The following is a 13,899-nucleotide window of genomic DNA, read 5'->3' as shown; positions in this document are numbered from 1 at the left end:
CTTCATTTTGTTGTGTTGGTGCACGTGACACATTTGATTTACTGCTCATTACTATTATTTTGGATATGTGAATATTTTGTTGTATGCTTGTCAGTGTGACATGCTGCAAACCAAGTGGCCTACACGGAACAATTCAATAAAGTGAAGTATAAAGTGATTTAAACAGAAGGAGAAGATGCAGTGAAAGTGCAAATACGGTCCGAAATGTGAACTAGACATCAACGATGATAAAATACTGATTATCATAAAGATTCTCCTTCTTAATATAATTTTCAAAAGAATAATATGAGATTATCACATGGTGACGTCAGCATTACACATGTTCAATTAACCTTGGTGCTCCAGGTAGGATATGTCAGGCTTGGTTTATTATGCATGCTATTTTGTTTTGATGTTGAAATTAATCAATTACATTTATTTTCTAATGCAGCATTTTCATCAAGTTGATTGATTAAAATAAACATTTTGCATTTGTAGATCACAGACAACACACATTTGTTTCAATATGACTGTAATGCTTCTGCACAAGTGCCAAGTTCTAATAATGTAATAGAATAAGCTGTGTTCGTGTGTGTGTGTGTGTGTGTTGCCTTCAAACCAGAAAACCTAATCTAGCATGCTGTCAATGTTGTGTCAGTGACAACCCGGCAATGCAAAGCCAATGTGTTTATGCGGCTTTGCCATCAACATGATGGGGAACGATAGTTGTTACCATGACGTCCATCTGTTGTTGCCACTAGAGACAGATGCTGTGACTAACAGGAAGTGACATTCCATGGATGCTTACATGTACAGACAATACAGAGGCACACACCCGACTGCCAACAACTCAGAACCTGCCTCATTTTATGAATAACATGGTGCACGCATGTGTGAAGATATTGCTGTTTGGTGAGAACACATTTCATGTGGATTAAATCTGCATGAGGCTTATCTTTTTCTGAATTAAGAAGTTGGCTTTATTGTTTTCAAACGTTTCAAACTCAATTCTATTTTAATTTTAAATTGCCTTTCATGTTTGTTCTTGGTGTTGGATTTTATCAAATAAATTTCCCCCAAAAATGTGACTTATATATGTATTTTTTTCTTTATTATGCATTTTATGGCTGGTGCAACTTGTACTCAGGAGCAACTTATAGTCTGGAAAATACAGTACATAGATTAATAGAGTGATTATACGAAGCATCTCACTGGGGCATGCTATAATTATGTATAAGCTCCAAAACACTTAACAGCAAAAATATTTTGTTACAATTCTCTATAGAGAGGTTAGGGTAAACAAATAACCAAAAGATTAAACAGCACAAAGATTCCAATTAAACGTCCCTTTTAGACACATGTTAAATTGTCTCACTTCTAAGATGAGTTTGATGCAATAACGTGCATCCATAAAATAACGCCTATTGGAGAGTTTGTTTAGAGCAAATGGTTTTGCAACATTTAAATACTTGCATGTAAAAGTGAATCCTGAAGGAAGAAAACATGGACTATGTTATACCTACAACGTCATTAATCATGTGCATGTCCTATTTGAGCCAAGACAGCAACTTCAGCATAACCTCGCACTTAATGCCTGTTGCCTCTGGTCAAGTATTATGGGCTCCCCTGATATTCATTAGAGAGGAAGAGTTTGCATTTGGGACAGACCTGCATGTATTTGCATTTGCATCATGGTGTAGATGAATGATGGCAACACTTTAGGATAGTGCTACTAGTAGCTGGCCAGCTGTTTTACTTTCAGGGCAGCTGTACCAATGCCTCATGGGTAATGGAGTCCTTAACCAATTAAAATCTAGGGAAATTAAAACTACAGTCCCAAGAGAGCAACTAATCTCTTTCACCATCACTTTTTTTGTGTGCGCTCACTCGCTTCGGCAGCTGCTCACTGGAAACTCTTTGTGGCATTCAAACAGACAGCCCAACACACACACACGCAGACTCCATTCAGCAAGTCCATTTATCAAGGATAAGTTCCGGTCACCTGGGGATGATTATGGAGATCCCAGCTAATAGCATTCACTTCCTTATATTCTCTACATGCTCCCGACTCTGTCTCCATCCCTGTGGTCTTATTTTCCTTCCATCTGCTTCGACTCTACGCTTCATGCGGCTTTCTCTCATATATCACAGACTACAATAGGCAATAACTTATACCACAAAGCACCTGGACCTCCTCACAGCTGGACCGTCTCAAAGTCTTGTGTGTTTTTTTTTGCTTCCCTAATTAGTTAGCTGGCTCGTACCACTGGCCGAAGACATCAGCCTTTGGTGATCATCCGAGTTCATCACCGGTTGCCTTTTCATGTGTTGTTAATGTTAAACAAAACAGTCCCCTGAATAGATTAGGCGTAATCTCTGTTGAGTTCTTTCTTGCAGTGCCAATAAGGGAACTAATCATCTAACAAAACATAAAAGAAGGGAGCACTTTTTGGATATTTGTTTTGACGTGTCCAAACTGGTCTGATATTCATTTTGTGCAATTATTTTTGTTTTCAAAAGGGTGCTCTTGGACCTGGTGATTTATAAAAAATGTGTATGAAAAAAACGGCCAATCTACTGTTAAAATGTGTTAATGTAGAAGGCATACATAACCTTGCTTGCGCACTCATCATGCAAAGCGGATACAAATTGCCACTGACCCCACAGCTAATTGATGTGAACTTCCAGCTAATACATTGGACAGATGAACAAAGATGGTGAACACTATCTAAGCGCACAGTGCCACTCCAAAGCCCAATGGCTCATTCCCCAATAGATATTCTTTTCATTCCATTTCCAATTTCTTTATTACTCGCTTTTATACACCATCTACTACTCCATCCATCCCTCCCTCCCATGGCTATTCAGCACAGTAGTGTTCCCGACAAACCATCTGGTCCACTTTATTAATGACTGACCCTTCACGGCCTCAACGTCGCCTAGCTGCCACCAAAGTGTGTGTGTTTGTGTGTGTGTGAATGTGCCTAAGAACAGGTGCATGCTGACAAATGATGCAATGTTCCTTTGCAGGTTTGCCCTACGGAAGCAGGTGTAACACTCACATCATGTTTTTATTCGTGTCACATAGTTAGCGGTAAGTACACAATTAATAAAATTTCATTTAAACATGCAGTTGGCCAGTGGCCCATTGCTATGAAAAAAGCAGGTTGTATTTAAATCTGGATAAGTTTTGGTGATCTATTCATGAAAAGCAAGCATTTGAAATAAAGTTTGGAAAAAGCCTAATTTGTTATAAACGGTTTCTTCGAGCTCAGACATATTTCCATTGTCTGTCAGTCTTGTTCTATAGAAGAAGGGTGCAAAAAGATGCCTGCTTACATCTCCACCTCTGACAATACGAGTCGGATGAGACCGATCCGACAGAAAGAAAAGCGAGTCGAAAAAGATAAGAAGCGGAGCAGCTGTGCAGTTGCCTGGGGATTGATCCCGCTAAGACGCACTCAGCGTCTCCTCAGAGAATCAAGTGAAGGGAGGGACAAAGGGAATGACTTATGAAGATGCTTCACATGAAAGAGATGTGTCAACACTTTGATGGTAAAGAGCGAGAGAGTGCAAATGTGAGGGAAGATGGAACATAACATGGAAGGTGTGGCATAGCGGGTCACGGTCGAGAAAAAAGGTCAAAGAAGCTTCTATAAGGAGAAAATAAGCACCACTGGCATGTATCTGTGTTGAACCTGTTGGGTTTTGGAGCACAATGAGCAATCCGGAATTGTCTCATTAATACAATAGCTTCATGCATCCACTGAGACACTTTTCTGATTGTCTGCTATATGAATATGACTTGACAGGACGACTACATGTTGTCTCTCTAACATTCCGCCAATCGGATGACGCATGCTACTCGTGGGCAGGCCACACGAATCAATTAGTATTAACTTGCACCGTGTGCTTTCTAACAATAACATTTTTGGAAATGGCTTCAGCAGAACCAGATGTGGAGTGAGGGGATTTAATTTCCTAGAAAAATAGCACGTCATCGGGAGTGGATTTGAGGCAGCAGATGCCAGAGATGCCAAGTGGTCTGATTTATCCACATTTTGTTGCGGGCAGTTGCCATATGTTCCACTGTTACAGATAAATTGAAAATATTCCGGAGAGAAAATTTTGCTTGCTAAATTCACTTGGGATTCCATCTTGATAACCACTGTTCTAAAGGGTTGCTGGGTAGAATTGTACTGAATTTTATCACAGCTGTAAGACCTGTTGGCGTTCTGAGAGGTGCTTGACTGACATATGCCTCATCCCATCACCTACAGTCATGGCATATGCTAATCCAAAGTAAATCCATCCACTTAGTTTCCACTTGCAGCACATTTGGAACTCACAAGCAGGCTTCGACACTTATACTTACGCTTTAATACTTGCTACCTTCAAATGATGACTAGACGCATATATGTGGGTTTGTCTTTTGATAGCTTTCAGGATTAGTGATATTAGAGTCTGTATAGAAGTTATAGAGACAGAACTGGAGCAGGATTTGGGGATTTTAAATGACAAGAGGCAGCCATGTGTTTCCTCTTAACCCACCCGGGCAAATTTTTTGAAGTGTGTAACTCTGTACATGCACATAAGAGGAGGAAAAGTCTAACCTAAAAAAGGAACATGCCACTCATATCACAAAATTCAAAACACTTCAGGTTTGGATTAAAGCTGAATTGAAATTGTGTGTTTGTGAATTTGTTGGAATTTACAGTGCTGCATAGAGATCAAGATAAAATACTTAGCGTTTGAATTTTCGAAATGAATGACTGTCTGCTCTCCTTGTGTGCACTCACCACATGTGGAGGCACTTGCTCCATTTTGGCGGCTGGTGTCCCAGGTCTGGGGTAGAACTGATTGATGAAGAGACTGGGGAATCGATAACAGTTCACCAAGTCCATCGTTTCTCTGAAGTCTTCCTCTGTCTCGCCAGGAAAGCCACAGATTATATCTGTCGCAATTGTTACACCTGGGACCCTGAGAGAAAGACAGAGACGAAGAGTGTGAGACGGTGGTGTTTAAATTAATGACCGCAACATACAATGGGAGGGCTGATGATGAACATTTTCAAACTACCGTTTGTAAGACAGTCAATAGGAGATGAAAAACATCTATTCCAGCATACCCCCATAAGTAATACACTGCAGGAGATAACTGCCTATGATAGGAACAGGTCAGGATGCTTGATAAACTTGTTTATGTGTAAAAGATGATGCTGAGGTTTGTGATTTTTTTGACATTTTGCCACCGTCAAAAAAACTAGAAAATGTTCTGCAGAAGGGCCCGTCCCCATGGACTCATTCAGACAATCAAAACCTGATTTGGAAACCTTTAGCCAATTGGTTGCAATTGATTATTGATCTGGATGCTCACTGCATTAATTGTAGCCGGGAAAGCGGAATAATGAATTGATTTGCTGTGAGTATTGCATTTGTATCGGCAAACGTTGAGACAGATTGTGAAGGGAAATCATGGCTGGGTCATCAGCAACTTAAACAACCATCTCTCTCGAGTCCATACTTGACATTACAGTTTTAATCTATGCCATTTTCACATGTTGCAATACAGTTTTAATGGTTAGCTACAACCCCTGAGGCATTTGGCCTCATACCTGATGGCTAAACCAGCTGTCAATTACCACAAAAGGGCAAAATTAGCAATAAGAGAAATCTGACACAACATTCAGAAGAGAATAGACAGAGTTGTCCCGATCGTATCACCTCATCGAAAAATCAACATGACAATTAAATATCAGTCAACAGCTTGACATGGCTTTGAAATCCCTTATTTCATTAGTACAGCACCTTATAGGCGAAGCTCTATGCATGCAGGTGTTGCAGTCATCCTCCTTCTCCCTTTTTGTGTGTTTCCGAAACACACACGGTGCTATAATGTTGAGTATTGTGTATTCAACCCATAAGTGCTAAGCAGCTGGTCGCCTTTATGAGCCGTGAGGTTATAGCGCACTAGTTGTTTTTCACCTCAGTTACGATTGGGTGGCACCAAGAAGGGCTTTTCGGAAAAAAGTATGTAGCCTGATTGAGAGATATGTACAAAACAAGCACCCAAGTAAATAACAAATGGGGAGCTACAACAAGAAAAAGACATTGCGTAACAAAACTGAAAAAAGTAATGTTCGACCTCCTTGATCCACTTTGATGACATTAACTTTCTGCATCTGCAACCCTCTGATAACCCCTGACCTATTGATGAGTTCCAATTGGCTGATGGTCATTAATATTAACCGATGGCCTTCAGGCACAATCATCCTTGACCTTTTAGGCTTAACTGATAGCTTCCCTAATGAAAGAAAAATCAAATGTGGAAGGGAAAAGTGAATATGAATGACACTAAAATTATAATATTTATGTATATACATTGATATGAAGGATGAGTGAGAAACAATACCAGGCGTCGTATCGGCCCAATACCCGGCCTTTTTTCAAGGTATCAGTACATGTGATGTCAATGTGGCAATGTGATGGTATTGTGGCCCTTTTACAATCGGGAACTTAAGGCATACATGTCTGACATTTGGTCAAAATTATTAAAGTATTGAGTTTATCGTGAAAAAGTATACATATAGAAATAGACATTAAAAAAAACATTTATTGTAATTTTAAGGGAAAATGCTGCATTAGGATATATGGGGCTCTAAAATATCTGTCATAGGTTTTTGTGGACATTTTAAGTGAAGATATTTTGGGGATTTTCAATATACCCACAGAAATGGAAGTTTTAATGGCTTTATATGTGGTTTGTAGGACCCATAAAATTTTGCACTCAAAGCTCAATTGGTATTTTGGAAGCGTTATGACAAATTAATAAATGATAAGTTAGCACTGTTTACTGTTGTGTCGTGTAATGTTCTTGTCACTTGAGTGTATGAGCAAATTGCTTCAAGCTGCTCTATTCAGTAGGAGGGGAAGTAAATAAAATTAAGTAATAAACATGCAGATTTTTCTTCTTCTTTTTTTTTCCAAAGGGATTTATTTAATTTGCTGTTTGAAGCCTTTCGTGGTGGGGGAGGTTGCATTCCGCAGCAAGTGTGACATTAGTTTACTAAGAGTCTTCACACCATCGATGGACAAAAATGAATAAATGCGGCCAAACTGGAATGCAGCACATGGAGATGGAATACTGTAAGAAATATGTGCAAATTGACTTTTGCGGATAAGGTTGAAGCTGAAGAAATACACATAACACGCTGTGATTTTGACACCTTTGTCTCTCCAAGATCTAAGGGTGACAAGAAGTGTGATGTGAGATTGTAATGAACAAGGGCCACATTTCTATACTCTTTGTTAAAATGAGATGGGGGAAAATGCAACTTGTTATTGTTCATCTTTCAAAACAAGAGTGGCAAAAACAGAGGAATGGAAGTAATGATACCAAGACAATCAAGACATGCCAGATGAGTTTGCAGCTTCAGTTTGCTTTCAATTATGTTAACATGGTGCTATTTTTCCATTAATGCAAAACTGGCCAAGGAACTCAGAATAAGGGACGACACTTTTGTTAGTGTGATTTCAACACTGTTAGGTGGAAAGAAGATTTCGCTCACAATGCAAAAATACATTTTCTTTTACTGTCAGCCATAATTTATTTCTTTAATTTAGGTAATTTAATTTAACCTAAAATATTTTTTTTCTTTAAATGTCATAATGTCCAATTTGAAAATAATTTCTCATAACTGCTTCACAATAATTCCGCGAATGAAGTGGCATTATTGAGCCGTTAAAGAAATTCAATATACAGTACCAGTGCCACCAGTTTGAGCTAGCATTGACAGAAAAATATGGTCAAAGGAAATAAAAGCAGTTTAATTAAAATGTTAATCGCACCATCATTGTCCATCTGCCTACAAAAGGCTGAATTAAGCCTCATTAAAGAAATTGTCTTCTGCTTATTTATTATCAACTCTTTGTTTGCTGAGGCTCTTGTGCGTGTATTCATTTCCATATACTCAGTCAACCACTTCATCATATATTCACTCTGTGTGCATGCGGATGCAAGCATATTTACTCAACAGAAGCCTGTGAGCCAGTCCCCCATGATAAGATAAATACAGGACCACTGGGACAGAAAAAAACTCAGAGAAAAAGAGGAAAAGAAAAATATAAGGATGTCATGGAGGTATAACAAAGAAGGAGATGGAAGGGTGGAAGTGAAAGAGACAATCTGGGAAGGTAAATATTTACAGATTCATTGGCTGAGAAGAGATCGTGCTACCCATCTGTGCTGTATTGTGTGTGTTTTTCTGAAATGCTAATGTGTGACACTGCAAGGCCGCTATAGAGTCAGAGGTGGACATTGAAGAGTGCAGTTTGGAGGTTTGTTAAATTGCAGCCTTGAGTTACCGCTGGGGGGGAAAAAAAAAAAACATACTAAGACATAGTCAAAGTCTGCTTTGTTGTCAATTTCTTCACATGTCAAGACATACAAAGAGATAGAAATTGCGTTTCCTACTATCCCACGGTGGAGACAAGACATATTGGTCCACAGACAAACAAAACATTCAAGTACATTCAAGTATTAACTACAGTATAGTGAAAAAAGAAGCATCAAAATGGCCCGAGGGGTAGTCATCGACTGGATTGAAGATACGTAATAGCCACCACAAGTGCCTTTATATAGCACTAACCAAGTCAAAAAAAAAAAAAAAAAAAATAGAAATTCTTCACAAAAATGTTAATGTCAGCAAAATGATTCCTGTTATAGTGATACTTTATCAAGAAACACAAGGCACCAATTGCTTGCCTTGCCTGACATTAAACAAATATTTGCTAGTGTACATGCTGACTATAATTGATGCAATTCAGCTATAAACAGCAGTGATGTCCGAAATGCGCACTTTGCTTGATAAGTGTTAAAACCACAGGGCTGTTTCACCACCGTTATTCATGCTGTGGCGTGAAAATGCCCACCATGAACAATTTGAATTCTTAGAATACAAATTTCAGCTGGCTGGCTAAGGCTGACTGTTAACACACGTTAACGAGCAGCTTTAAATCATCACGCCGACTGTCAGCAAATACACCAGAAATCTTCCTGTGACGATGAAAAGGCAGACAATATACTGGAGGGGTCGCTCAAAAATTTCCGTCTCCTGGCCCCACTCGCAAATCCCAAATCACTGGCAACTTTATGGTGTCAGAGACTGCCGAGGCCAATAAGCTAATACAATTTTTGTAACAATCCAAATTTGCTACACCAAATTATTGCAAAGAAGTGCCTCCACATGCAATTTTACTGTAGCGGGGAGAGTAAGCGAGTGAGCTTGTGTTTGGAGGCAAAAGCACTCACAGTGATTTAACAATAGAATAAAATATATATAATGACATCACCGATTAGTAAAAATCACCTCAACAATCATTATCTTAGCATTCACTTGACTATCACTATCTTAGCATTAACTGCAAAAAAATGTGAAATCACTCAACCCCTATAATATGATACATGCTGCTACAATTTAGTGGAGCCTCACTATTTCTAGGCCATGCTTCAAACGCTTTAAAAATACACTGGTGCCGATTTTTTTGCAAGATGAATGTAACCTTCAAAGCCCTGAGAAACAATTCTTAAAATGGAAACATCATCTATCAGTATTTATTCCTTTTACATCACACAATACACAGAGGTAGACAAAGGTAATCGGTATCTTCATTTTCTGTGATTTACAGAATTAAATAAAAAAAACTTTTGAAGATATGATCAAATCCACAAACACGTAAAATAACATGATACAACTTAAAGTAGGCCGTCAATGCCACCTCAATTACATTGAATGAGAAGGCTAAATAACGCTTCTCAGCGTTAATGGAAGTCATCAGTTTGTGTTGGTGACTGTGCAGTAAGCACAAGCCTTATTCCTGATGGTGATCAACTTCATTAGCATTGTTCTATTCTTTTTTTTCTAACTTGTTGGGCTTTATTATAACGCGATATTCATGAATAATAAAACACACCAATGAGATTGCCACATATCCCGGTACATTTATCATTCATTTAATGGAATGTATTTTAGGGTGATGATTCTTTCCACATTGAACTGATGAAAATAAGAAATTTGAATGAAGGTAGCAGAAACAAACATGGGTATTTTTTGATTCATTGATTAATCAACAAAATAACCGATAGATGAATAAATTGCTAAAATAATAGTTAGTTGCGCCCCGACAGAAAACATTACCCCAGTAAGAGTATTGCATATTGTTTACCTAGAATTCATCATAACTTTGGAAGACAAATCAACGCATGTCTTCCCTATGCAAACAAATGACCCACATTCTGTGCAGATAGAGGAATGTTGACTGTGGCTAGTTTCTTTGAGTAAACACCAGCCATTTGTCTGGAAACCTGCAGTGCAAAATAACCTCTGCGCTTATGTGCAGTAAGTCATTTGTAAAGATCAAGGAAAAGAAGGGAGAGCCCACATGAAAAATGTTCCCACTGGAGCCATCAGTAAACTTTATCATTAAATAAAAGACCCTGAGCAGAACTGCAGTTCAATTGAACTTGAGCGCACATGCAGAAACATGCATGCTTCATTAAGCATGGATTAGATTTCTGAGAACAGCCAAGACAAAAGGACCAACGGACAGATAGACAATGCGTGTATGCAGCGATCATCCAGCCGGCCAGACAGCTTTGCGCTTTGTTTCAACTCAATCAAAACTTCATTGAGATGCTTGCAGTGCTGCACCGATTCGACCTGGCCAGTTATCCAATAAGACACAAATAACAGGACAAATAAGGAACCACTTTTGTGAACAAAATTTATGACGGTTTCCCTCAGCTTTTGTCAGTGAGGGAAAAATATGATGCAAAAAAATCTAAATGAAAGACTACCACAAACTGTAGTATTAATAAAAGCCCTGAAGAAATTAAAGCCTAGATAAGCTAAGATAGCGAGATAAGCAAAATTAAGACAATGGATAGGTGGCTAGATGGATACCAGATATGTCGATAGATTGAAATGAACTTCACAGTTCAAGTGTTGAAATGGAACGGGTTAAGAGTGCATTCCTAAGGCCTTAGCAGCTTAGCAACTAGACGTAACTTAACCTGAAGGCTTACCGCGTTGGCGGCGCAGTTCCCTCCCCTGTAGACAACAGAGTAAAAGAATGCAGAGAAATAAAAGCAAGCAACTCAAGACAGAGCTGTCCATCAGTTGTAATCTACCCTCAGTGGTCAAAAAAATGCAAGCGTCACCCTATCGAGCACGTGCCAGAAATCTCGCACGCAAACTGTGACTGACATGATGAGAGTGAGAGACCGGAGGGGTGAGTCACAAAGTGAAACATGACAGTGTTGTTAGATGTATCAGCTGTTCTGGTATGTTTGAGCACGTACAGATGGTAAATGAGCAACTAAATATGATTTACCTGTTTATGTTGCGTTGACATGCTGGTGCTAAATAAATTTGTATATTTTGTATAGTCATGGGGGAAATGAAGATTCAAAATTGCTTCATGAAATGGCACTCTGTTCAACATTCGGCTGAGAGTACTCATATGAACGTGAACGCTTTACAGCAGAAAAGACAGGTAATGGGTGTCTGAGAAGAGAAAAATCAATTACGTCCTTTAATGAATGAGTTATTTCTGGTAATTAAAGCTTTAAGTCTCTACTCTGTGAGTGTTCATAAATAATACAGAGTGCAATGATGTGTCAATATGACATTTTGACATGTAAACATGACTTTTGTAACGACTGTACTTTCACAACACATGATAATAAGAATATTAAGGTTGTCACCATTGAATCATTTTTTAATCCATTATAACATTTTATTTTCCATATAAGTGTAATGTAAAATCATTTTCCCAAATACTGTTTATAGACAAAAAAAGAAATCATCAGTGAAAATAACCAAGTACTTTGGATCAAAACATGAAGTTCTAGATGAGCAAAGATTGATTACCAAAAGAGTCTTTTTTAAGCAACTTAGATTTCTAGTGACATTCGGTGTGTAGGTCGCTATGTTAATTATCTATGTGCAGTATAATTCAGTATTTGCAGAAATACCCAGATAAATAGACTGCTTTTATTATGGAATTTCATACTTGATGGGTGAACAGGCACGCCTGAGACCTTGCATAAAAACATAAAACCATTATTTCCATTTACACCTAAGTCATGAAAAAAAAGGAAAACAAGAGGATTCATCAGGTTTAGGGGGAACAGTATTCTCCTGAGGAGTAAAACTCGTTTTTATTGAAAGGTAAAGCTTTGTTGAAGCTTAGAATGCACTGAACATGGAGGCTGTCTGTCTTTACATTTCCTTTCATCATTTGGCAGTAAAATAATTGAGGAGCAAATTGCTGAGAATTCCCGTCAGTGAAACCGGGCCAGACTTGCCTTACGTAGTGCGTATTTGTTCCTCTCGCTTCCCGCTTCCCTTCCCTCCACATAGTACCATTTTTTTTCCCTTTCCTGTCTTATCACTGCTTTTTTTTACTTCTTGCTTTCTTTCCAGGCCCCCGGGGAGAGTGACACCCCTCCTGCATGCTATGCCGGTGAAACATTAGCCTCATCTGATACCTTAAACCTGAAAGAGTGTGACCAGTAAACCAATGAAGGCATGTCATCAGCAACGCCCACGCGCACACGCACACACACACACACAAACACACACTCAAAGCAGTCACGCTACAACTGCCTGTGTCCTCTTGAAACACAGGGAGGCTTGATATCACCCTGTCACTCGCTCTGACTAATAGAGATGACTAACACATGAACACACACAGACGCTACACAAACACAACCATCTTGGAGCCGTTTGGAGCCAGTCACTAGACTCAAGAGACAGACTGGCAGACAGAAACACATACACACGCATGCTGCATTTATCAACACTTTCAATCAACAGTCAACAGCATCGACTGCAGACAGTTTTACACAGCAAACAAATAACATAGTGTTTAGCAGATTGCTATTTGGTACCTACAAATGTGACATGGGAAATGAGGAAAGAGAGAAATAATGTCTGAGTTGTAGAATTGTAGTCAGAGTTTTGTTCACAATTTGGGGGGGGGGTGTTATTGCAAACCATACTCTAAAAAAATATGTGGAAACAGCACAGCCAGAAGGAAAAATAATGCTATTGTCACTTTTTCAGCATGATAAATGTGTGAGAATAAGCTATGTGCAAATGTAATGGGTCAAATAACATTTCAAATGAATCGAAAAATTAATTTACGGAAAATATGCATAGCTAAGCATAGTCGCGACCGTGACATACCTGTGATTGGGAAAATTACCTTTTTTTTTAATGAAAACAAGTGTTAAAGCTTATTTTGTCAATTTATAATCCAAACTTTAAAGTATGCTGCAGAAATGCTGATAAATAAATGGATCCTTTGGATTTACTTAAATCTGACATATATAGGCACATTGGTTTCAAATGGTTAAAATGAAATGAAATGTATCATGTTTTTTTTGGAACATTTAACGACATAAAACTAAAAACGGATGTTAAAAAAAAAAAAAAAAAAAAAAAAGAGGCACCAGTAACTAAATCCCTACTAACAGATTGAAAAGGGAAGGCTCGGTTCCCACAGGTCACATTGTAGGTTAAGGGTCATTGTTCCAGTCATCTACTGAGCCTCACACATTAATTACCTGCTGACCTATCGGATACATCTTAAAAAACATCAAATGTGAAAGTTAAGTGTTTTCTCTTTCCTTTCATCCGAAGAGGTTGATACTGGACCTGCCAGTAGTGAACATCTATGAGAAAGCAAGGTGAAGTGAGGTTGTCGCCTTAATCGAAGAATCCCCAGGCCTTGAGGTGGACAGAGATTTCAGAGGTCAGGAACAAACAACCCCTTGGAAAACCAATCCACAAAGCTGACAAGAACTTAAGAATGCCTGGAAGGCCCTCAGCCACAGATCGCCCACCACCACCACCAC

General features: G+C 38.7%; 1 protein-coding gene across 2 annotated transcripts in view; it reads right to left on the bottom strand.

Moving 5' to 3' along the window:
* cdkal1 (CDK5 regulatory subunit associated protein 1-like 1) overlaps positions 1-13,899 on the bottom strand; it is a 171,492-nt gene that overhangs the window by 71,253 nt on the left and 86,340 nt on the right. For both annotated transcript variants that reach the window (XM_088386707.1, XM_088386706.1), the window contains exon 12: positions 4,779-4,959. In XM_088386707.1, the coding sequence (XP_088242833.1) occupies positions 4,779-4,959 (181 nt within the window). The remainder of the gene's footprint in view (positions 1-4,778; positions 4,960-13,899) is intronic.

Source organism: Syngnathus floridae, chromosome 10 (assembly GCF_059516105.1).
Source record: "Syngnathus floridae isolate MCC-2025c chromosome 10, RoL_Sflo_1.0, whole genome shotgun sequence".
Classification (NCBI taxonomy): Eukaryota; Metazoa; Chordata; class Actinopteri; order Syngnathiformes; family Syngnathidae; genus Syngnathus; species Syngnathus floridae.
The sequence above is the reverse complement of the archived record's forward strand: the minus strand, read 5'-3'. Positions and strand labels throughout refer to the sequence as shown.